This window comes from Macrosteles quadrilineatus, unplaced genomic scaffold, assembly GCF_028750875.1.
Source record: "Macrosteles quadrilineatus isolate MER2022 unplaced genomic scaffold, UCM_ALF_1.0 Scaffold_8__2_contigs__length_117827958, whole genome shotgun sequence".
Taxonomy (NCBI): Eukaryota; Metazoa; Arthropoda; class Insecta; order Hemiptera; family Cicadellidae; genus Macrosteles; species Macrosteles quadrilineatus.
The window spans coordinates 53,168,655-53,195,790 of record NW_026542601.1 but is presented as its reverse complement, the minus strand read 5'-3'; the positions used below and the strand labels follow the sequence as shown (position 1 = coordinate 53,195,790).

Below are 27,136 nucleotides of genomic sequence, written 5' to 3'. Positions count from 1 at the left end.
GTAATATTGCTACCAGTTATTATTTAAAAAAAATTATTTCATCTCTTAGTTTTGGCATTTTTAATTGGATATCACTTTCAAAGTTCGTTTCATTTTCGAGTATGCAAGATACCATACAACAGTTTGTTGTATAGTTTTTTTATTTATTACACTGTTAATTGTTTTCATCGATATTCCTTAAATAATATAGCCTAGTCATTTTCATTTTGATCTCGGTTTTATGTTGTTTATTTTATAGTAGGTAGCTGTTGATTTAATTTGTTAAGATGATTTAAGGAGTTGTATTAATTTCAACAAAATACTTCCTTTTTAGGAAATTAAAATGTAGTGTCAGGGTAAAGTGTGTATCCTAATCTTTAGTATGGATTTTTATTTGTTACATTATCTATTCATGTGTTATTGTTACCGTTATTTTTTCATCTCCTAGTTTTGGCATTGTCAACTTGATCTCAGTTTCCAATGTTTGGTTAATTTTCAAATAGGCTATATTTCCAAGATAAATCTATTGTTTTGTATTGATATATTATTTACTTGTATAAAATAAATTTGCATTTTTATTAAGAATGTTATCTTGTATTTCCCATTAAACCTTTAATAAATAGGCCTAGTAGGATAAGCAAACTCATTGAATATATAGGGGCTTGGTAAAATACTTACTTATTAAACACCTATTTGAGTAAGTTTAAACAATTACATGTATTTTGTATCTTTATTTTTGCGTAAAAACAGGAATATACCACAAACTTTAGAAGGTTAAGGTTCGGCTCGAAAAAGCTCGAAGCTCGGAACTTTTTGCTTAAGTTCGGCTCGGCTCGGCTCGAACCTAAAAATCACTATTCGCACACCCCTACTATACTGCACACCATAACCAATCACGGCTTTCTGAATCTAGTGGTCAATTGACCATTATTGATTGTAATTACAATCTACAAGACCGTTTGTCTGCAAGCAGATCAAAAGCCAAACAAAACATTAATATTCAGTTGGTGTTGATAAATTGAAGTGTATGCTTATTATTTGAGACAAAACTCGGTGTGTTCGGTTTTTGACCAATTTAACTGGTTAGTTCAAGGTGTTTTGAGCTTTTCAACGTATAATAGATACTGGGAATCCCGTATTTTTTAGCTGGAAAAGCGGGGGAAAATCTGTGAATTTAGTTTGTAGCTTCTGCTGACAACCCTGGTCGATCATCGTTAATTTGACTTTCATTCTGTATTTTACTATGTCATTGTTGATCATCTAATGTAAGGTATAAAAAATTCATAAATGTTTCGGAACACATTTTAATCCTGAAATCTTCTAATAACAGCTTAAAACAAAATTCATAATCATATCTGTGATGCAAATTTCCTGCCAGTGAAAACTCATATGGTACTGCAGGAAAGTCCGCCACCTTAACAATCGACGAAGTCCAGGAATCGCACGAGTCGGGTTGCTGGAATTTTCCAGGAGTTGATAATAATTAGGATAGCCTCAGTGTTGATAGTCTCGGTTAATCAGAGCTCCGAACAACTAAAGTGTCCCTAAACACCACCCTTTTAGTCACCGCTCAATTAAAATAGTTTGTGGGGGACCGATAATTTTGACCTGACTCTGTGAGTAATAATTACTTTAAATGCTTCTAACTTAATTATATAACCAAATAAACTAAGTAGGCTAGTTTAACTCTGCTTACCTACAGAGTTACATGTGAGAACCTGAAACAAACAAGGGTTAAAATAGGCCTAGGCTAGATCCCACAGAGTCTGAGTTTACTAAAAGAAAGTTGGCTTAAGTTTCCAGTAAAAGAAAAAAGGATAGGTCGAAACAAAAAATAAAACTGCTGCTTAAATGTAAAAACAAAACTAAAACTTAAGCAAACGTTTGCCAAACCAAGTAGAAACCTATCTGCCAGGACAAACTTGTGCACGTCACACTAAATTTAAAAAGATTAAAAATTAAAAGAAAGTCCCAATACGGATTTTAAAACGTTAATTTAAAGCGGGAGTCACCAACTTCAATTTCCCCACTTAATTGTTTGGTTAAATTACGTTAGCGTATGATAGGGTTAGGGCTGCAGGCAGGCCTAGCCTTCGAATTACGACAAAGATTTGCTCGCTAAAACTGGTAGAGAAAAATTAAAATACAATTAAATTGTTGTTACACAACTCACCAAACGACTAAATAGATAAAACTAAATACTACACGTACGTGTGGTACACGTTTCACCACTAAACTGTGAAGGTAACGCTTCCAACTCAACTTTCAGAACTTATGAACGCAAATTTATAAAGACGTAGTAAGAACTTTAAATTACTAACTTCAAAACGAATGGCCGGGACAAGAGAGACAGACCGCCTCTTCACAAACTACATGATTGTCGAGAAGAATACCAAGTCACTCGCTGATTGGTCAGCGAGTTACAAAAAGTTAGAAAAAGGCCAAGACTCGTGACATCAAAAGCCGGCACGAAATGCTTACCCAGGCCGAAAAAGGGAAAAAAATAATCAGACCCGCAAATTTCTCCTCCCGAGCATGTCCGCAGACGGAGCCGAACAACCAAACAACCAAACTGGCTTCTGCACTGAGGTCGTCTGCGGTCTTAAACTTCAGAGAGGTTATCTAAGGCTATGATGTGCTAGTTAGCTAGTGCTGTGACTAGGGCTCCACACTCAGCAGCCAACGTCTAGCTATTCAACTTTTAAAAGCCCTTCTGTGGTAATCGTCTGTTTTTATCAACTAATAAAGTGATTCCTTCCCTCTACCAACACCAGGTAAACTGATGTCTTCTTTGGTAGTTTAACCTGGTTACACTACCATCTGAAACTACCCCTCTAAACAAATAGGCCCGGTACACATGTAATAAAGAATCATATGATTTAAAACTAATTTCTAGCACTATTTATTGCCAACTGTCTTAAACTTTGTGATTGAAAATGTAGCCGCTTTATAATTATATTTTTACTAACTCTACTAAATGATTTTTCAGGTAGACATTTTCAACCATGACCTTCTGTTAGTGCCTATTCATCTTGGCATGCACTGGTGTATGGCCTCCATAGACTTCAGAGACAAGACTGTACGTTACTTCGACAGTATGGGAGGCGAAAACAACAAGTGCCTTCATGTAAGCCCTCCCCCCCCCCATTTCTACTACAACACTTCAGTACCAGGAACCAGTTTCTTCAACTTTTTTCAATATAATGTAATGGCTAAACAAAAGGTTTACACTTAAGTCACACTTGGCCACTCAAGCCTAATTACCTAACGGATAAGGAATAGGTAGTTACAATTGTAACCTTTTGTACCTCTATAGGTTATCTATATACCATAACATATTGAGGTTAGGGTGTACATTGCTAATCTAATCTTGCTTTGAGGTAGATTATTTACTTTTTTGTTGTTTCAGGCTTTGTTGAAGTACCTGAATGATGAGAGTGTAGATAAGAAAAAGTCACCTTATGATACTTCAGACTGGAAACTTCAAAACATGAAGGTATGGAAAGTAGGGTAAAACTAATTAGTAGATAATTGACATTTTTTGAGGCACTTGGTATATGATGATTAAATTCAGTCTTAAATTTATAAACTATAATCAAACACAGAAATATTTAGTTTTCATATTCTAACTCATTCAAAAATTTGTAAACCCCTTAAAAACATCAAATGTAGGTACAAGAGGCTTAGCAAGTCATGGATTTTGTTAGTGACAACAGTGACAGGTTAGTTCAATCATGGCCGCCTTTAACTAAGGCCGTGGCGTTCGTAGTGGCAACACTGCATGGGATGGCTGGATGGCTACTGCTACGCTACACCACTGAACGCTCGCACAACGGAGGATTAGAGCAAGCACGCAAATTATCTATTAATTTAGATGTTTTACATCTGATAACACTGATGTGTAGGAAAAGAAGGAAATAATTATACAAGGCTTTTGTGTCAATACAAGAAAATATTTAATAAAACCTTTTATGGTAAATTGAACATTGAAGTATTATTAACTTTTATTTATAAGTATTATTAAGAATTTTAGTTTTTCTCCTGTCTATTCTACACATTTACTCTAGTATTAATTGTTTGTTAAAATGTCAATCCTATTTACATTGTTATTTAAATAACTCTTCTATATAGGCTATTGTTTTATCAATATTATTAGAATAATAACCATACAATGTAAAAATGTTCAAAAACGATAAATAATATTATTATTATTAAGAAAGGATTGAAACTTTCATACAGTTACGGTGGCTACTATTTTTCACTAAAAACTGCGAAAACAACTGAACGTTGATCACAAGTTGTCACTAATTGTACTTATTACGGGAAATTATAAAGAAAAACTATATATCACACCCAGGTAAAGCTTTTATAGTTATAACTAAACTTCTATACTGGTTGAGGGAATGTATATAAAAGCAATATTTGCTACGAAAGTTATATTCTTGAGGGTAGTCAAAAGGCATACTAACCTGCTTGAAATAATTAATTAGCCAAGCGATACTACACTACAGCTTGCGGGCAGCTGCACGCCGCGCCGCGCCATAAAACTGAGAATTTGTCGCTCTGTTTAACACAAAATTTTAACAAAACTAAGCATGATAGAAAAAAAGTTAAATACAAACAGTAAAGTATATTTAATTATCTGCAACTTTCTCACTGACGAAACTTCTCTGACCAACAAAGAACAATTTTAGTTGGCAACTAACCTTTTTGTTTTACTTTTCCAAACTTTTTCTAATGTGTTAATTTTAAAAATATTTATAAATACTACCAAACAAAATTTTTATCTTCAAAATTACACCATTGGTATGAAGGATTTATTTGCTAGTTCTTCACCAAATTTCAAAATGTTACCTCAATTGTAAAGGCCATGTCACACCGACATCCTCCGCTCCCGCCGCGGGAGTACCGCGTGCAGATGTTTTTCCTCGAGCCATGTTACACCAAAAGTTTGCGTCCGCGGCGGGAGTTTTGAGATGTGTTCATTACAATTCGTTTTACATAAGAAACTCATCTTACCTGTTTAGTATGCCATGTAAATTTGCAGGTTTTAAGTAAAGTGTTTAAGAAGCAATTGAATGTTTATTAATTTGTTAGTGTAGGGCTACTTTAAAAAGTGAATAACTATTTTTAAATTTAATTTAGACCTTGTGTTCGAAGCATTTTAAATATGGTTGTGGATAAATTATCCACTTTCAGCTTTTGAACGTTATTTTTCGCTACACTACAAAGACTATTTACTTTTAAAATAAAAACATATAACCATTTCAAAACTAATGTAATTTTTTGCTAAGCCTTCTATTGAAAGTTCAAGTTTACATTGATTGTAAAGGTGTGGTTGTTGCAAATCGAAAAAGTTGATGAAAAAATAAAAAAACTTTTTTACGTCGGCAATCTAAAAATGTTTATGGGAAACATTAAATTTTCGCCGTAAACACTATTTTTGCATGGTAAACAAAAATATTTTTTTTCTGGTGATAAACATAATTACGAAGATAATACAAAACAACATAGACTACATCATCAAACAAAAGAAACATGTTAAATTTAATTTAAAACTGTATTACTTTTAAACTTTAAATAGCTCGGGCATTCGAGATGCCCCTTTGCGCATGCGCTAGACAAAACTCCCGCCTCGGTACTCTCAAAAAATCGCTCAGCAGGCGGACGTGGCGGACACTACCGCACGCACGCGGTAGTGCGGTGTGATTTGGCACATTTGATAACATGGTGAGCGATTTTTCAAAATCCGCTCCCCCCACAGGAGCGAGCTCGGTGTGACTTGGCCTTAAGGGTATTTAAACCGCGACCACTAGTTGTCTACTACCGTAATGGTGAAACGGCCGGGAGTAGATGCTTGGCGCAACGTTGTCAATTCTCACTGGCCGCTGCCTTAGTTAAAGGCAGTCATGGTTCAACCCGCCTGAAAGAAATGCAGTCACTAGTAAACACCATGATTCCTAAGTCAATTTACAATTGAAAATATAATTTTTCATTCTTATATATTAAATAACTTTTGCAAAATTTATGACAGCTAGCCTGACCATACTACTGGAACAAATTACAAGCGGGTTGTACTAAAAGAAAGATTATCGGTCCTATATTTGCAGGTTTTATTTGTATTTTGAGAAAATTTGTAATTAGGTCAAAAATGGAAATTAAAATTTTTTTATGTAGATTTAACATGGGGCTAATCTCTTAAATTAATACGTAAGGGCTGTTTTTTGTGAACAAAACTCCTCCGTTATTTCTTGACCGATGAACGTTTGAGGTGTCAAATAATTTGTCTCAATTCAAAGTTTTGCATAAAGGTTTTAGAATTTTAAAACTCTTACCCGTAAGGGCATGAGACGCTCTCAAAGGTCGCATTTTTCCCCATAAGAATTACATTGAAAACAAATTTAAAAACAAAAACACCTGTATATAAAAAGAAACTCACCAGCTTTTTGGGAGTAAATATTGATGTTTGTAATATTTAGGAGGTTATAAACAAATCTTAATCAGTCAATCAGTTTTGTTGGAAGAACAGACAATTTCTTGAGTTTAAAGGAGAAATATTGAAAACAGGAGGAGGAGACAATTAATAGGAAATCTTATATAAATGAGAAGAGTAGAGGAGAGGCCTGGTCTCACAGTAAGGAATCCAGGTACACTAATCACTTGGGGAGATGAACAAAATATCAGTGTTATCTTTTATGACCTTTTTATTGGAATTATTTTTGTAAAGTCATAGAAGATCATTTATTTACACCATTGTATTACCTGATGCATGATGTAGATAAAGTTTGGTTTGACATGGTGACTAAATTATAAGTTTGCCACTTGACTCTGTCACTTATCCACCTTTTACCTTGATGTAGGACATACCGCAGCAGATGAACGGCAGCGACTGCGGAATGTTTTCCTGCATGTTTGCTGAATACACCAGCAGAAATGCCAAGATTACATTTACACAGAAGGATATGCCGTATTTCCGACGGAAAATGGTCTACGAAATACTGACCAAGAAACTCCTCTTGTAAATAATATTGTTAAACGTCCTTAACACATTTGAGATCTGCTGTTATACAGAGTAACATATTGGTTTATTTGTAAAATTAAAATATGCTTTTTGATGCCTACTATCTTGTCAGTATTTTTTTTTTTTTTTTTGTAAGTGCATTGCTAATTTGTTTGTACTTTTTGTTAAAATTTAGTTGTTAAAATCAACCTAGTCAATTTTTTACTAGCCCAAAATATATTTGTTATGGTGCAATCAAATCTCTAGTAATAGTCAGATTAATTTCAATTTCAAGTGTTTTTTCTTGGTCACTGTAGTTAAGTGTAATTGATTCTGTCAGTCCAAACTAATTGCATTATTACATTTGTTTTCTAATAGATAAATGCAGATCAAGTGATTATAGGTGTTAAATTGTAAAATTTGTTTAGGTGTAATGTTAAATTGTACATAGTTTTAATTTAAGTATATCTTTTTGTATTGAAACTACTATTTTGTTTTAAATTTTATGAAAGAAACCCCAGGTTGCTGATTATGAAATAATTAAAGTAGGCTATCAATTAGGATTCTGTTATGAAGACGTAATGCGTGTATTATGTTGGCCTTTGTGTTGTGACCTTTATCTATCAGCCCCTGGGCTCAAACATTTCTTTATAAAGTATTTTGGGAAATTCCAGTTAAAATATAGCATTTCTCCCTACCTATAATAATAAAATGCTTCATAAATTAAAGTAGCTATATTAGATATCATTTGACTGTTTCAAACAATGTAAATTACACCAAAACCTGTCCTTGTAAATAATTTACTGTAAATATGGGCCTTAGAGATAATAGTTAATTTGTAAAGTGTGATAACAATTTTTTAATGAAGTAATTTTTTCTACATTTATGTGATTTATTTACTTCCTTTATTATCCTTATATTACTCCAGAGACAACATTGTCTTGCCTGTTAAACTAAATTACATTCACAGTTAGATACGGTACTTTATTAGTCCCAGTTATACTAATAACTTGGCCTAATAAAGTAGTGGTCCTAACTAAAGAATCAGCTAATACAACCTGATAAAAGGTTTGATAGTCCATCCACAAAATTTAGGACTTATTTCTCTTAGAAAAAGGTTTCCTGGGTTCCTCCACCAATTTTTAGCTTAAAAAATAAATATCAGCTGATCAGCAGTTGTTTCAAAGTTGGAGTAAGTTGTAGGGGGCGGAACGCTTCCCCTCAAACCGAAATTTTGTGGCCGTACTAGAGCAAAAAACAATATTCTCAAAATCAAGCTATACATCCTTTTTTCCCTAGCTTAACGTATTAAAGTATAGCAACAAACTATTTTTTATGCACTGCAGAAAATTACAAAAATAGTCAGTTAATTACGTTACTAGTCTAGAATAAAAACAAGCCCATGGGGCGTAGCCCAAGGGAAATATGAAAATTAAATTGTATAATATTGCATTGTCTTCCATTTGTGAGATATGTTTCAAGTCCCTAGCTCATCGGGAAGTTAGTATACAATCGGTTGCAAAATTTGTAGCGGACAAGAAAGCGACCTAATAAAAACGTTTTAAAATGGGAATTTACTGGGCAAGTATGGGATTACCGCACGAATTTGGCAAACACATTTTGGACAAGTGACGTACAATATGTTCACCATTAGAATATTAGACTACAGAATTTTCTGGGCAGAATCTCTTTAAAAATTAAAATAGGCTCAAATATAAGCACAAAAAATGAATTTGAAATTAAACAAAAATCAACGTAGGCTTTATGGGTTGCCGTGCTGGTGACGAAATAAACAGAAAATCAAAACAAATGGAAGAAATTACAATCACATGTTTTATTTACAGCGCGGGGTGAAAATAGTGATGCCTGTGCATTTTACTTACAACTAGACATTCCATCCTCATGTTAAAGCTGTCGCCAGTTTTAATTAAATTTGTCATGGTTGATGTGGGCCACCAACAGATTGCGCTGATATAAAAGATATAAATGACTAATTTCTCTCGAATACACAATGATTTTTACCAAGTCAAACTTATGGAATGACTTATTAAGAGCTATAGCAACTAACTGTTGTGACCCATCAACTTTGTCAGCAACAAAAAATAAGATACCAGCATACTGTGACTGGTTCACACAACTAAATGTGTTAGACTAAAAAATGGGGATAACTGGTCCATATAGATGGATGTCTACTTCAGTATGCAATATTCAATGCGGGTACATTACATATTTATGGTCGAGTTTTCGACCACTAGTAATATATTATTATGTACTATTTACAACAAACATATGTTTCTGTAAATAAAATTTCCCATGTTATCCTTATGGAGATAAAGAACAGACTTAAGGGCTGCTCACACCCTTACCAATGACTTTATCAGAAATTGAATACCGTTGGCACAACTACATGTTTAAACCTTTATTTTGAGACCTCAAACGTCAAAATCAAGCTAATAATAACGGAGGAGTTTGATTAACCAAAAACGGCTTAGCCTATTATCTTTGACTATCATAATCATAATCACTAATCAGTACAACTTCTGTATCCAATAGTCAATGCTATTATATAAATAGATTCTTTTGGTAACAGGCACAAGTTTTACGTATAACAATTTGACTCCCTTTTTTCTGCAAACAAAGAAATTTGTTATTGTTTTTAATTTTCCTCATGTTTCTAGACGTCAATCCTCTCCATAGCCAAATTAGTGAACATGCATAACCAACTGAAAGTCAAATATAAACAATTGGTTAAGAAACAGCATCAAGTATGATGCAAGCCCTAGCGTTTATTGTTTTAACATCAATAACTTACATAGCAGTCTTTGCACCAGCCAACCAAAAAGCCAAAAGGTAAACATTGATCATTGTTTGGCAGAAGATCTTTTGTAATTTTAAACTACATATATATAATACACATTTTATGCAATTTATCAAATATTTATATTAATCTACATAAATAAAATAAGAGTTTTGTCTGTACATTGCTCAGAAATGATATATCTTTTGTTATTTTTAAATTTTATACATTAAAGAAGCCGAAACAAAAGTCTTTATCTCGATTTCTGTCTGCCTGTCTGTCACGGGCCAGAAGGCATTTTATGCGGCCTTCTGAAAAACAAGGATCGATCTGGATTCAAATTTCAAATAGTCTTTTTGTATCCACTGGATTGGTGGCAAGAGTGTCTTTAGCCGTTAAAAAATGGCCTCATTAATTTTTAAATAAAATAACTGATGTTCAAAAACCCAATTTTATGCAATTTTTGTCAAATTTTCTCCCAATGCTTACCACATACGTCATTTATGCATCTGTTTGGAAAATGCAACATCTATGAAATAACAAACATCCGTTTGGATGGATTATTTTTTCTAGTTGTCACAGATATGTTTATATTTAATGCTGTTTACAAATAGGTACTGCAACCATTTCCAAAAACTTTTTGTAAGAAAATCCAAAACCAAGAGAAATTAATAATGTTGTTCCTTTCATTGATAGCGCTTCGATGACTGTTTTGTGAAGTAAAAATCACAACAGTTTGATCACAGATGTTGCTGCAACTCGGAAGGTCGTTACGATTTCGTTGTGATTGTAACCGAGGTTTACATATGCTGCTAAACTCACTTTTCCAATGTGTCACTTTCGGTTTCTACTCACCGCTATTGCACTGCCATCGCTGCACCGTACCACCCTCAATATGTCTATGGTTCATCATCTCCTATGGGTACGCACAGCGAGCACATAATAATAATAATAATAGAGAGGACACGGCGTTTAACCAAATGCACTGAAAGTGTGGCCAAATCCGCCATCTTGGTCCGTCATACAGCCTGAATCCAAGACCCGCGAGCTCAGTTCGCATTAAAAACCCCGCGACAAATACACGATCATAAACAACATTAATAGGTGACAAAAAATTCTGAAATTTTGCACACTTGTAGATATGATACTGAGGAAAACGATGGTGTTAATATAAAATTATTAGTTATGATAGTAATTGAGTTATAAATATGTTTAATACTTATGTAGTTTAATTTTTAAAATTCAAACATGAAAAAGTTGTATTGCGAGGAAATTTTTTATTTTTTGGTCAGAGAAATTTCGTCAGCGGGAAAGTTGTGGATAAATAACCAAATTTAACTATCCCGTTCACCAAAAATTTTTATCATGTTCGGTTTTCTAAAAAATCAGGTACAAAAGGGATCCATTGCCGCTGCGCCGCCGGGCCATCGTCTATACATTTAGCGTGCAGTGTTTTAATGTTTTATACTGTTGTACTGTAATATTGTATATATTAAAGAAATTTTCAAATATATTGTCTATGTAGAAATTTCAACCGTTTAGCACAACTTTTTAAGGACTAATTAGCTTTCAATATCATCCAAGATAAACTAAAGATAATTCTGTAAGTTAAATTAAACTTCCCAAATATTTGTAAAATTACACTCAATTTATTGTCCCAGAAAAATTACAGTTTTATTGAGATGTTGCCTGATTTTATTTTTGTGAAGACTTTCATTACTTATTTTACAGTAGTAGCGAACTCTAAATTGAAATATTTTTGAGCAATAATTTTAATTAGGTACTAAACAAAAATGATTTTTGTCCATATTGTTTCATATCCTGAGAAATATGTAGACTACTATTTGGAAACAAATTTACTCCTACACATTGTCCAAGTACTTTGTTCGCCAAGTCCTCTATTACATTGTTTTCCTTTACACTAATATCATTAACTTTATATCTACACTATTCTCATGAAGCATAGCTGCACACGCCGGGACTACTGTCGGGGAAATAAATATGTGCACTCGAGTTTGAGCCTAAATATCTCTTGAGATGAATTATCCGATTTTGTTGAGACAAAATTAAATATAAGCTGGTTTAAATACATTTTACGTGGTAACGATTAAAAACATTTCCGTTTACCAGAAAAATTTATATAGTTGAAAGATCCTAAAAAGTACCGATTTTTTAGAAACTCTGCACTAACACTGAAGTTTAAAATTTAATTGTAAACAAACCACTCAGCCAATCTTTCTGAAATTTGTATGGCTTATTGGTAGGTTTATTGTTAACAGTTCCATGCATTTTAAAATTTTTACTCACAATAGTTTTTATGCTGATGTTTATTTTTAAAACGTATACTAACTTATCGTTAATAAGACGCTAAAAATGTCGTTCAAAATGCCATCGTGTTTATTTTTATTTATTATTTTATTTATTTATTCACGGTAACACCATTCATACAATAGTAGTTAGCATAATCAATTACAAGATGGCAAAATTAACAACGACACTACATTACTAATGCAATTAATATCAAACAAAACTGAACTTGACAAATTTTTTGGTAAGTATGATATTCAATGAAAACAACAGACAATAATAACAGGCAATGCAGACCTTCGTCATTGCAGATGTTCGTCGTGACACAAGAAATAACACCAATATGACAGATTTATAATGCGAACAAAGATGTTTTTAAACAGATATATATTTTTAAACAAAAATTCCTCCCGCGATGAAAAAAAAAATCGATTTACTACAGTAAAAACAATCGATTTACTTTAAGATATTTCCAACAATATACTAATACGACAATGTACTTCCAGAAAAACCTAAGTAATTTGTATACAAAAGTATTTTTACATTTAAACAAAGCCTATGTAAACAACACTGACTCGAAGCATAGCAGACGACCAGCGCGTTGCACACGCCGGGACTAGGCTGCGCCGCCATCTTTGTCCGTTTCGTCGGCTAGTCAGACTGCCACGCTCCTGCGCTCCGAGTAGCGCTTCTATTTTGTTATGTGTTCGCTGGGTACGCAGGCCTACCCAATTGCCCGTAACCATATTTTGACGTTGGTATTTGGTGCTGGTACTTTTCCTTGGAACCGGTGGATAGAGAAACATTTTTAGGTATCAAAATATCACTAAATTATTTGTTCCCCCTCCCTTCTCCCCCCCTGTAAAACCCCGTTCCCATGGTCCGATCATGCTGGTTTGCGAACTCATTAAAGTTTATCCCGCCTTGCACCTTTAAACAAAATTTCATCAAAATCAAACAAAAATTAATCGTTATCGTGTTTACGGACATATATAACTCTATATCATATACAGGGTGAGTTTCTACTGACCGTGTTAACTTCGCCAGTGGGTTCTACTCACTAAAAGGAACAAAAAAGTTCCTATAAACCCATGTCCGATTTTCGACCGTTTCGCTGTTTTGGGGGATTTTGTGTTTTTCTTATTTTATTAGACTTTGCTCCACAATTTATGTAATAAAAACTTAACCAATTACTTTAGAGAGTTATAGTTAAAATCATTGGAAAGAACATTAAATTTGCTATAAATCAAAGGTTTCATTCAACAATTACACCATTACATAGTCCACGTTATAACCAAAATAAAGTAAAAATGTCATTAAATTAATTAATTACGATAATTTTCATGGGCCTCCTTTGATACATAAACCTGCATTTATGCAATGTTGAAATGCATAAAAAACTTGACATTTTAATAATCTTTCAAATGATATGCTATTCAATACTATTATTGATATAAACCAGTGAGAAATTACTAATAAACTACAATAAAACACGGTTTACAGATTTTGTTTTTGCACAGTTTTACTGTTAATAATAATTACTGTATTCATCATGTTGGCATAATCTTGTTTGGTAAAAGGCTCCATATTTTAATAAATGTTGAAAAACTCTTAATTGACTTGGAAAGTTAAAACAGCAAATTACTCAACAAGGTATGTTCAAGCAGCAGAGTTATCTAAGATGACAAATCAATAAAAGCTGACTTAATTAAGCACAAGGTAAAACTAATTACACAGCATTTAAGAATCAAACACACTACATCTTTGAAAATGTGAAAAACCTTGAGTTTATACATTTTATTAATTCAGATAATTTTAATAAATATTTAAAAGTTGAAATAATGTACAAATTTTATCAGATAGTTCAATAAAATACATCATGGAGTATACAGTAATTATTATTAACAGTAAAACTGTGCAAAAACAAAATCTGTAAACCGTGTTTTATTGTAGTTTATTAGTAATTTCTCACTGGTTTATATCAATAATAGTATTGAATAGCATATCATTTGAAAGATTATTAAAATGCCAAGTTTTTTATGAATTTCAACATTGCATAAATGCAGGTTTATGTATCAAAGGAGGCCCATGAAAATTATCGTAATTAATTAATTTAATGACATTTTTACTTTATTTTGGTTATAACGTGGACTATGTAATGGTATAATTGTTGAATGAAACCTTTGATTTATAGCAAATTTAATGTTCTTTCCAATGATTTTAACTATAACTCTCTAAAGTAATTGGTTAAGTTTTTATTACATAAATTGTGGAGCAAAGTCTAATAAAATAAGAAAAACACAAAATCCCCCAAAACAGCCAAACGGTCGAAAATCGGACATGGGTTTATAGGAACTTTTTTGTCCCTTTTAGTGAGTAGAACCCACTGGCGAAGTTAACACGGTCAGTAGAAACTCACCCTGTATAAATACAGGGTGAGTTTCTAATGAGTTCCCCCTACTTTTTTCTACATTTCTTAAGATTTAGTTTATCAAATTGTTTTTATAGGCCTACAATTATTGGTAAAGGAAAAAATTGAAAAAAATTGAAAATAAAAAATTCCCATGGTATTCTTATGGAGAATATTGTAAAATGCTCTAGATTGCTTGTTTATGGATATATTTTGATAATACCCCCGTCGCAGCAAACCTGCATACTAAGCGAATTTCCATTTACCCTTCTTGATTTCTACTAAAATATTCTCTATAAATTTTCAGATTTATTTCCTATTTAAATAACATTAATTTTAGTGACTAGTTAGGTTTGCTGCTACGGGGAAGATGTTGAGGTGTGTTTTTTCAATTGAAATATTGATAGCTTAGTATGAAATAAACCAAATTGCCAAATTTGAATAAAAAAAAATCCATAAACAAGCAAACTAGAACAGTTTATTTATTCTCCATAAGAATAACATGGGAATTTTAAATTTACAATTTTTTTAATTTTCTCCGTAGTCAATGAACATTCTATAACACTTCAATATACTAAATTGTTTGTTTTTTTAAGCTCTTCAAAATGGTCTAGAGAGAAATTTAGAAGTTTAAAGTTTTTAGGGTCAAAAATGAGAAAAACCCATTTTTACCCCATAAAACCCCCCATAAACCCCTGATACCATGGTCCGATTATGCTGGTTTGCGAACTCGTTCGAATAAATGTAGGTTTACACGTTTGTACCAAATTTCATCAAAATCGGATCAATTTTGCTCGAGTTATCGCGCTAACGGACACATATATAAATATATATATATATATATATATATATATGAATTTGAACGGATGGTGTTTTTGGCCTCTGGGGACCTCAAAACGAAAAAGTAAATCGGTCCCGGGTCTAGGTCTTACCATGAGACCTACGGTAATAGCTTATTCCCTATATGGGAAATTCGCTAAAACTAGACAAATTTATTTATTTTATACTAAGCTATTAATATTTTACTAAAAACCACACTTTTATTAGTTTCCTTGTAGCAGCAAACCTAGGTACTAGTCTTGTTAGGCGTCTCCATCTTAAATAATTGATAATTGAAGCTAATGTTATTTAGATAGATTTTATTGATAATTAATTCAGAAAAATGGAAATTCGCTTAGTCGGCAGGTTTGCTGCGGTGGTGGTATTTTGTTAAGATAGCAGTAGTTGGTGTACCAGTAGTCTTCTTTCTTTTTGCTTTCTTTTTGTTGTGTGTTTTTGTTTGGAAGGTTGTGTTCGATCCATTAATATTGACATATTTTTATATTTGGGAATTTTCTTATACTTTTGCTAATGTTTTTGAGTGGTGTTTGTTAAGAATTATGAGGGAACAATTTCAATTTTCATGGGCTGCAAATAAAAAAAATAATAAACTAGTTAAATACATTCTTTTGCTAAAAGGTACAAGTTCTAAAAATTAAAAATCTACCCCCTAAGTAAATAAAGTTATTAAGTTTCTACACATAAAGACTATAGTTGTCATTATTTTCAATTTTTCTCATATTTCTAGTGTCAATTCTCTCCATAGCGAAATTGCTAAATCAGTGAACATGCATGACCAATTGACTGACAAATATAAACACGCGTCAAAGAAAACAGCATCAAGTATGAGGCAAGCACACTCCGTCGTGTTAACGTTATGTATTGTTTTAACATTTATTTACATTGCAGATTTTGCACCAACCAACCATAAGGTAAGCATTTTAATCACTGTTTGAACAAATTAAGACCTTTTCAATAGTCTAAATTAATAAATTTTATTTTAGAAAATTTTTGTTCAATGGTCGATGCAGTTCAATTCATGCCGGCAAGCTGAGTGGTTACAGTGCACTTCTTCCAATCAGAAAGTTCTTGGTTCAATTACAAGTAGGGTCGATTCTGTGCCAAGATGCCATTTTTCATGGGGCTATCACTTAATGATACTCTACAAATACCCTCACTGCAGAAAATCGGCAGACTAAACAAATTTCAATTCGTCTGATTGGATTTTTACTGAAATATTTCCATTAACAAGTCACATTTATTGTTATTGCCTATTTAAATGACATTATTATTCACCAGTGATTAGGTTTGCTGCTTCTAGGAAGGTAAAAAGTGGTTTTTTTAGAAAATCGTTGGTGGTTTGCCACATGTACGCTGTGCGAGCATCCCAGATGAGAGGAGGACAGAGATCTGTTTCTATATCCAAATACGTCTCTGTTAATAATTACAGAAGTTGTTTCTAACAGACGATATGTGTTAACAGTTAGCATTCAAAGCGGCAACTGAGAAATAATTTTGACACATAAAAGGGTAATTCACCGGCCATTAGTCTTAAAAGGGAATGAGAAAGTCATATATTTAGCATAAGTTTCATACAGTATAACGTCAGTACAGAAGAAAGAGTGTAATGGTTAGTCCTTGAAACTGTGGAACGGGTAACCCAAAATGCAACTAATCTATCTATATAAATAAAATTAGAGTTTTGTCTGTACTTTGCTCAGAATTATATACTTTTAGGTTATTTTTACGTTTTATACATTAAAGAAGCAGAAACGAGTCTTATCTCTATTTCTGTCTGTCTGTCTGTCTGTCTTTCCCTTTGTCTGTAACACTCAAGACAGCATTTTACGCAATCTTCTCCGTGAAAACCAGAGTACCTATCAAGATCCAAGTCATTTTAATGTATTCACTGGATTGGCGAGAGTGTCTTTAGTGATTTAAATATAGCCTCACTACTTTGTAAATAAAATTACGGACGTTCAAAAATGCAGTTTTGTGCGATTTTTGTCAAATGTTCGTTCAATTTTTATCACATAATCGTCTATGAAATAACGAACAGCTGTTCGGATCAAGATTATTTTTTCTAGCTGTCAATGATATGTTTACAAATGTTGTTTACAAATACCGCAACCATTTCGAATCACGTTTTGAAAGCAAATCCCAACCAAGTGAGATTAAAAACGTTTTTCTTACATAACGGATTTAATTAATCGCAAGTGCAATAATATAGTCTAATAGTGTAACCGTAAATGAAATTAAATAACTAGACATCGTCCAAATCGGAACCAGAAATTCTTTGAGTATAAAATGTTTCTTGAGTTTTGACAACCAGAAAGAAGACCTTGAATCAGTGTTGTATAGGGATGGACACTGAAATGATCGTCGCCAATAGCTTACAAAAAAGGGTTTCCACTCATTGACGGCGCTTCAATGGCGGTTGTGTAAAGTGTAAAGTAAAAAATCACAACTGCAGTGGGTGATTGTAACAGAGGTTTAACAGAGGAAGTGCTAAACTCGCTTTTCCAATGTGTCACTTTCTGTTTCTACTCACCGTGTGATGCAATCGCTGGACCATACAGCCAATAGGCCCATAGCTCATATCTTGGGTACGTAAGCCTACATATTTATTCATAACAACCTTTTTGACGACGATCCTTGATACCGGCACTTTTCCATAGAATAAATGGCCTACCTACTTAAGAAATTTAATTACAAATGACCAAAACCCCAACATTGTGTGATTTTCGTCACATTTCCTTCTATTGTAATAGATATACTAATCATTGTTTAGAGAATGCGTAATCTATTAAATAACAAAAAGTTGTTTGGGTAAGGTTGTTTTTTTTTTCAAACTGACACCGAAAAGTTTACGCTATAACTTTTTACGAGAAAATCCAAAAGCAAGAGATCAATAACCTCGGGACTAGATATTAATGTATTTAATTGGTCGGATGTACTATAGTTCTTAGGTAGGTTCTTACGTAGGTACTGGTTCTTTTCCTTAGAACCGTTGGTAGCTGCTAGAATCATTTTTACGTAGGTACCAACACATCACTGTGGTTTACAAATTAGTTGTCGTTGGTGTTGCACCTTATTTATTAGAGCCGTCCGTTTCAATTTAAGTGATGTCTTAACTCTGTATAAGTTTTGCTTTTTCTGTCTGGATTCCAAATCTTAGCTTACCCGGTATGCTAAGAAAATGATAACCTATTTGAGTAAAACATTTGTTGGGCAAACCATCATGAATTGTTTACGCCTTTATATTGTTTATCAATAGTTCGTGGCCTTATTTGGATTGTTGTGTGTATGTCTGTTGGTAACGCATTAATGTCCTTATTTCTCAGTGTTTCACGGAATGGACAAGAGCACCTTTGATACTGAAAATGTCAACCGGAATAAAGTGTTAAATGGTGAGGTTGAGGTAGTACTTTAAATACGTTTAAGTTAACCGATGTGGAAAGTAACTTTCAATTATAGGCCTACTTTAGGGCTACGCTTCATGGATCTATAAAACATTTTTTAGTTTAATCATTGGACATATGGACCATAACGATCCGGGTGACATTTAATTGCGAAGCATTTATTTTGGCTTGAACTGTCAGATACTGTATTTGCGAAGGTTTATATATAATAGTTTTGCCAGCATATCTGCAAATATGCAAACTAACTGCTGTTCTTAATCTTAATATAAGAAGGTTTCAACTGACTACTATAAGATCCCCGTGCGTAGAACGGGCACACAGCTAGTGTTAACATATTATTACAGTTTTCGTGCATGCATCAACACCACTAGTATAGTGTTGAATTGTTGAACACAGCTGATATCCTAGAAAAATAGCGAGTATAGATGCTATCATAAAAGTATAATAAGTAAGCAGTTGAGTATTTTATTCCATTCAAGTTTTCGGGTATAACCAATGTATTGTTGTGTTGGAGAATAACACATTAGAGAACCATTGAGGCGGACGCTGAAGATTTAGGTACCTGGCGGAGTGGCGGGTCGTGTGCGGAGTTCAGTGTAGTTGAGGGGGACTAGGACCTGGATGCCCCCTAAAAATCAGCTGTTGTAAGCAGTTGTAGATTTTGATTGTGGCAATCGCATGGATCAATTATTTATTGATTGAATTATTATACTTAACTTTAACTATTTATTTTGAAAGTATTTCTTAAGCCTGTAATCAGTTTACAACATACAATTTACCCTAACAATAACCCTTGTACATTTTTTTCATTTTTTTCCATAATTTTAAGGTTTTACTATCAATTTCAGTATGAAATAACAATGAAAATTATTGATTGTTCTTTCAGGATTCTTTTTCTGCCAACACAGGACGGATTTTAATTGAAGAAGAGGTAAGTTTTTAGCTTGGTAACACAGCTATCTCTTATATTAATACATGAGGGCTGTTTTTTGTCAACAAAACTCGCCCGTTATTTCTGGACCGATTTTAACGTTTGAGGTGTCAAAATGATTCGTCTCATTCGTAGTTTTGTATTAAGGTTTTAGAATTTAAAAACTCTTACCCTTAATGGCGTGAGACGCCCTCAAAGGTCGCATTTTCCCCATGAGAATTACATTGAACAAATTTAAAAACAAAAACAGCTGTACATAAAAAGAAACTCACCAGCTTTTTGGGAGTAAATATATTGATGTTTGTTTAGGAGGTTATAGACAAATCTAAACAGTTAATCAGTTTTGTTGGAAGAACAGAAAATTTCTTGAGTTTAAAGGAGAAATATTGAAAACAGGAGGTGGAGACAATTAATAGAAAATCTTATACAAATGAGAAGAGTAGAGGAGAGGCCTGGTCTCACAGTAAGGAATCCAGGTACACAATCACTTGGAGAGATGAATAATTTTTGCCATTTATGGTAAGCAACTTATTTTGGAAGTAAAAAAAAACCATGAAGAATTTACAGATCATGTTGTCACAGTGGTAAAGTAAACCTACCTAATGTCAGATCAAATAAATACATGCAAGAAATGTTTACTGGTAACCGTTTTAAGTCGGGAAACATTTGTAGAAAACACTAAAAAATAAGCCGGGTCTAAAAAATGCTAAAAGATTTTTACAAGAAGCGTTTATTATTTCAAAATGCTATTAAATAGCGTGAGTATTTTAATTAGTTACATAAGCTTTTAGTCGGATCTTTTAAACTCATCGAAAACTATGCAACAAGTACACTAGTAACTTTACTTACAATACACTATCTGATTGTAATAAATAATTTTCTACTTAAACTGGAAATTGTAATATTATTATCAGTAAAAGTTGTCACTTATTCAATTAACCAGAGTGTATTATTGTAGTTTAATCCTTTTTGTTCCACAAAAAAGAATATAGGATTTAGCTTTTTGTGACAGGATAGAACAATGTGTAAAATTATAATTTAAAAATATGTATAATGTATATGATGTATCAAATAATGTTTTGTAAAATAAATCAAGTTTTGATGTGTTAGATAGGTAAAGCTGCTCACGTTTCTCTCTTATTTTAGGGTTAATTGTAACACGCAAGTACTTTACCCTTTGGTATGTTTTTCTTATTCTTTTTCTTTCTTAGTTTTGTAAATTTTGTAAACGGTTTATCGCCGTTATTATAGGCTACTGCAACCATACATTTGCTCCCATGTAGCACAGATGGTTAGGCCAACGTTGGTAAATTGTTGAGCCACACAGTAGGCCAACGGTAGAAAAATGTCACCTCTTTAAACTGTTTTCCAACCAACCATTGTCCAACAATGGCCCAACCATCCAAAAATACTGATGGCCAACTAACCATAACATAACACAACTGATATCCAACCAACCGTTTTATTTCACACAAAATAATAAATATTTAGTATGAAAAGTATAATTATTAGTTGAGCAAATTGATTAAATAGTTCATAAAAACAAACTTTGAAAAAAAGCAAGAATAAAATTTTTTGGCCCAGACGGGTCTCGAACCCGAGTTTTTCGACTTATGAGCTTCGAGCTTCTTACCTTACCACTGAGCTATCTGTGATTGTTGATATAGAGAGTTTTCAAGTGGTGAAAGAGTAGCCAACAAATGCAATGGTCGCAATACTTAAAACATTTTTGATACTACACAGTATGATTCTGTTAATCATTTAAGGTATCATAAGTAGTTATTATTATTATTATTTTTGGGGGGAGTTAGAGAGGATACTGGGTTTGAATTTGAATATAGATTATTTCATTACCGTTAGATTATCAATGCTATTATAATTGACTGTTATGTGATTAATTACTCTTTCCCCATAAATTGTTGCAAATAAGTTAAAGAATATTAATTAAAAATATATTTGCATTATTATAATTATGTTGTGAAAGCTAGATCCAGAGAATGAAAGTCGTGTAAACTCAACTATAGACCATCGTTGGTTCAACAAAAGTATCTTTTGTTGGTCCAACGGAGTGAAAAACGGTTGAACAACGGTTGGCTTGATGTATGATACCCAGCAATGCATATTAATGTATTTCATTAACAATGAACCAATGTTGGTCCACAGTTGTAAATATTGGTTGGCCTAACTATGAGATATACAGTTAGACAACGGTTGGTTCATTGTGGAAGCTCTAACCAACCATCGACCAACTGTCCCACAGTTGGCCAATGTTGGTCCAACCATCTGTGCTACATGGACTATCATGGGCTAAAATACATTGTAATTTTAAATCCAAATTGGTTTAAAATTCTTTTCTTTTTTTTTATCTAGAACATAGAAAAGGAAACAGATGCCACATTGCAAGGAAACTCTAGAATGGTAAGAAATGGATAATTTTATTATATTATCTGTATTAAAACGCAAAAAAGCCTACTTAAAAATGTTAATTTTTTGTGCATTATTCTGTAATATTTATATTCCATAGCCTTCCATCTTCATCGTAAACAAACTCTTCATCAAAAAGTATAATTGTGTTTGGGTTTTTTTTCCTGAACCATTGATATTGAGATTTTATCCTGAACCCATATTTATGCATATATGAAGCATAGATTTTAGAACCAAAATAAATACCGCATAAATCTCTGGATTATTCAATTTCATTACATCAAATATTACATCTAATTATATATAAAAGGCAAAGCCCTCATTGAATCACTCACTCACTCACTCACTCATCACTAATTCAACCACTTCCCATTTATCTAGGAGGCTGAAATTCGGTACACCGATTCTTTGGGCATTAAATAGGAAAATTAAGTAGTTTTTATTCTGATCGGGCTTTCGGGCTCCGCCCCAGTGGCTCTGGAGTTTCCCATGTTAACCTTATGATTTTTCATATTTAAAAGGAATTAATGAATCTTAACAGCTATTTCAATTAAACGAGTTGGTTCTGTTCTATGATGTTCAATAGCATTAAAGTTACAAGGATTACAACAGGGTGCAGCACTATTATTATTTTTTTATTGTATGACAACAGTTAATTTGCAACCAAAAGGTGAGTGAGCGTAGCGAACGAACTTCAACCTGGAGGCAAGTTAGAGTAGTGAACGAGCTAACCTGAAGGCAAGTGAGCGCAGCGAACGAGCTCCAACCTAAAGGTGAGTGAGCGTAGTGAACGAACTTCAACCAGGACGTGATTGAGCCATGCGAATACTTATGAAGTTAAACGGGGCAAAGCCCCATAGCTACATATAGCTAGTACAGCTAGTCATATTATACATACACACAACAAATAGTTTGGAAGCACAAAATAATGTAAATATTTAATTTCAACTAAGTCAGTAAATGTTTGTAGCACGTGTTACCTTGAATTGCTTGAATTGTTAACAGCAATTAAATTAGCTGATAATATAACATGGGAACTTTAAAAGCCACTGGGGCAGAGCCCTAGGGACTTTTTTAGCAATAGTTACTCTCATTGCTTACTCATGATAAAGGTTGTTTACAAGCTAATGGGAGAAAATATGTCTCAGCTTGAGGATACCATTTATTATACTGTATTTAGATATTTTAGTCCAGCCATAGGGAAATGTATATTCTTTAGTTTAGCAGGTTTTCTGCGGTGGGGTATTTATTCAGGATAGTTCTTTGTTTATTTTTTCCTGAGTTAACATTTTAATTCTGCTACACAGTTGATGGCAAATTCATGAAGCCAAGAGATATTCATTAAAAAGAAGTAGTATGGTACAGTTGAGATGTACTTCACAATAAAGGATTGTGTGTAACAGTTTTTCAGTAGATATAAAGAACCACGTTATTATCCTCTGAATTCTCATCCCGTTGCGAAGCACGGACAGAGTAGCCTAACTTGTTTCAAATAATGATAATAACCAAGTTAACTAACAATGATAACCATAATGACAAAACAACAAAACTATAAGGTGTGTACTGTTCCCTTACATAATACAATTTCTGTTGAATTATCATCTAAATCCATATGTGTTCACAGCAATCACGTATCTTGCAGCTCTCACCGGCAGGAGCCAATCTAACCAATGTAAGCAGAATATTTCTTCAATGTGACCAAATGCTATAACTTCAGGAATTAAGTTTTATTTTAATACTTGAGGGTACCTAATGAAATCAAATTGGCCTATACATAGCTAATAATAGCTAAAACGTTCTGTATAGACATACCACGAACAAAACAACCTGCGCAGAAACGAAAAGATCACGTGGTTCGCGCCGGTAGGTGTGGTGTACCATTCAAACCTGTGCGGCTCGAAACGGCCCAGGGTTCTTTTGTTTCTGGTATTACTATAGTAGACCTCTGTATAAACAGCTAAATATCCCCACTGTTGTAAATACATATATATTTATTAGTCTAGTCTATGTGAAACATAATTATAAAAATCGTACACAGTAAAATCAGGTCCATGACCACAACCAGGACAAGTCACAAAGTATTTATTGATATATTTAGGATTAGTAAAACTTCAAAATCATTCTACATTATGAGTATGAGGCTGTTTAATAAACTACCTCTTAAAGGACAAACAGTTAAACAAGAAACTTTCAGTAAAACTGTTTTTGCTGAACAAAAGTAGAACATCATTTGACATTTGTTATATTCAACTTAAATATTAGGTACTAATTTTTTCATGAAATGGATTTTTCAGTACAGAGTCCAGTGGGTTCCACTCTACACAGTCCTCTTTAGTCCGACAGTCTACTACCCTCCCATTGGATAACAAACAGACAGGTCGACAAATGTGAAGCAAAGTCTCAATTGTTAATTAGTTTGTACAAAATGTATTATTAATTTCAAAGTGCAACGTTCATCATTCATTTACACTTCCTTAAAATGTAACAAAATGAAATTTCTGATAGAGAGTCTCTGTAGAGGTTCAGGTACTCTGTAAAATCATCTTTGTATTGTCTTTCAAATGTAAGTTACTGTATGAGTTATCTTTTTCAAACATAATTTTGAAAAGGGAACAGGTTCAGCTAGCTTATTTTGGAAAATTACCTGAGAGTCCAAATGCACAACATATTATTATACATAATAATGTATAATATCAATGTAAACATAATATCAATGTTTATTTTGTCCAGAGGTGCCCAGAGGGGGGGGGGTACTGTGGCGCGTTTGCGCCACAGGAATTTTTGGGGGGGAACGTTTTTTAAGGATTTTGGGGGGGATATTTTTTTGCTAGCTGTGATAATGAATGTATAATTTTGTACAAGCTGCCCGAAAAAGTGTTTTTAAGTAGCTGACTATCAACACCAACAAGATTGCTTCTAAGAATAGTAAAAACGTACCACCTTGTCAGACAATCCTTAATATACTAGTTAGGGGTCTGCGGGTCCCCGATTTTTTCGGGTCGGGTCGGGCCAGCGGAAGGCCCGAGAGACCGAGTCGGGCCAGAGATTTGTTCGGGCCAAAAAAAATAATTATTAGGCTATTTTTAAAGTTATAATAAGTAATTTTCAAAGAAACACTCTTATATACATTATTACAGAGGAATTAAAATGTTAAAATTAGAATTAAATATTAAGTTTGCTCACGTTTAAGAACAAAGACACAACAGAGCAATTATTGCCTTACTGTCACTAGCCAGAGCCAGTCGTCTACTGACAAAACAAAAGCCGTGACGCAACAGTGCAAAGAAAAGGAAGTCAAAAGAAAGACTATTTTCCAGAGGTACCAGTTTAATTATTTATTGTTTATTCCATACCTAGTTTAAATTATATTTTAGTATTTTATTTACATAATAAATTATAAACAAAAGAAATATCTGATATAGTGTACAGATCTGTATCTTGTTCTTTTATTTTCCTATTGTCCTTTTTGTCATTCAGTAACAAAACAAAACAACACTTCTGATCGTCTAGTTCGGCATTTTATGGTCACCATTTAATTTTTTTTTAAGTATCAAGTATCAACAAGTCTACAAAGAGGTTAGGCCTAAATATTTTATAATTTTATGAAAGTTTTCATCAGTAAAATTATTTTTTTCTTAAGTTAGATTGAGTTTCAAAAAAGATATTTCTAAGATCCAATACAATATTTACAAGACACAAACTACCATGAATTAATTTCTTTGGAAATTATCTGTAACAGTTTTATATTTTTGAATAAAGAAAATATATCTTTTTGTCTCTACTTCCTTGTTTTGTTACTTGTATTTTGTCAGCAATTGGAACAACCGGGTGGCGTAATAGGGGTGGGGGAGGGGGAGGGTCTATGACCTTGAGTGTCCCCGGGCCTGGCTCGGGTTGTGTAAGAAGGGAGGGGAGGGGAGGGGGAGGGTCTGTAACCTTGAGTGTCCCCGGGCCCGGCTGTGAGAGTGATTCATGGTTTTTTGTTTACATTCTACTACCCTTCCTTCCGAGAAAAAGACCCTACAGTTTCAAAAACATTGACTTACAGTATAAAAACATTGAGTTGTGTTGCTAATTAGGGCACTATAATGTCTCTGCTGTCTGCTTATGTTGCCAAATTAGCATTTAACTTTCTTTTCTCTTGATTTAATATAATTTTCTATATATTAAGAGTTCCTTTTCGGGTACCTAATAATTGTGATATTGTTTGACTTGAGTTTATGGATTTTTAATTCTTTTCATTTATTACCTAAAATCAGTTGTTTTAGGATTTTAATCTCTTTCAATACCTATAACTGTGCCTATAACTGTGTATCTATAACTGTGTATCTATAACTGTGTATCTATAACTGTGTATGACATGATATGCAATTTTTACAGTCTTTACTATAACTATACCATAAACAATGTATGTGTGTTATTTATTGTTTTAGAGTTTTATAGTAAATTAGTTTACACAATATCTTTTCTTCAATGAGTTCTCCACTTGTCATGTTGCTTAGTCTATTACTATTTTAGGCCCTATAAAAAATAATTCCTATGTAAAGCTGTAGGCATACTAATGCCAATAATAGATAATTCTTTATTTATGATGATGTAACTAATAATGCTATTGTAAGTGTGAGAGGAGGTTAGGAGGCAGGGAATGAATGATTCATATTGCATGGTGGAAACATAGAATTTTTATTTTCTTCTTGCTTGCAGTCTTGAAGCCACAGGCCCTAAACTTGTGATAAGGTTAATTTATTTGTTTATGATCCATTTATATTAAGTTCCATTACAAACTTGTTGTAATATAGCTGTTTAGATATTTCAACAGTTATGAAAATGGGAAAGAATGGCTTGATAAAAAAAATTATTTTCTTCTTTCTTGCAGTTGAAGCAACTCCTAAGCTGTAAATAAGTTATGAACATGAAATAATATACATAAATACAATCTTTTTCCATATGTTATTTTCAAGTAATATTATAAACACAGATAGGAGTTAAAAAAATCAAAAAAATCCGGTAATTAATAATTTTTGGCCCGACCCGATTTTGGCCCGAA

At 33.1% G+C, this 27,136-nt stretch overlaps 1 protein-coding gene across 4 annotated transcripts in view; it reads left to right on the top strand.

The window, feature by feature from the left end:
• The window catches only part of LOC129001437 (sentrin-specific protease 1-like), a 48,597-nt gene extending 40,736 nt beyond the window's left edge, over positions 1-7,861 (top strand). For all 4 annotated transcript variants that reach the window (XM_054428701.1, XM_054428702.1, XM_054428703.1 and 1 more), the window contains 3 exons: positions 2,969-3,106; positions 3,389-3,475; positions 6,840-7,861. In XM_054428701.1, coding sequence (XP_054284676.1) covers positions 2,969-3,106; positions 3,389-3,475; positions 6,840-7,001 — 387 coding nt within the window. In that variant the 3' untranslated portion in view covers positions 7,002-7,861. The remainder of the gene's footprint in view (positions 1-2,968; positions 3,107-3,388; positions 3,476-6,839) is intronic.
• Positions 7,862-27,136: the final 19,275 nt, after the last annotated feature.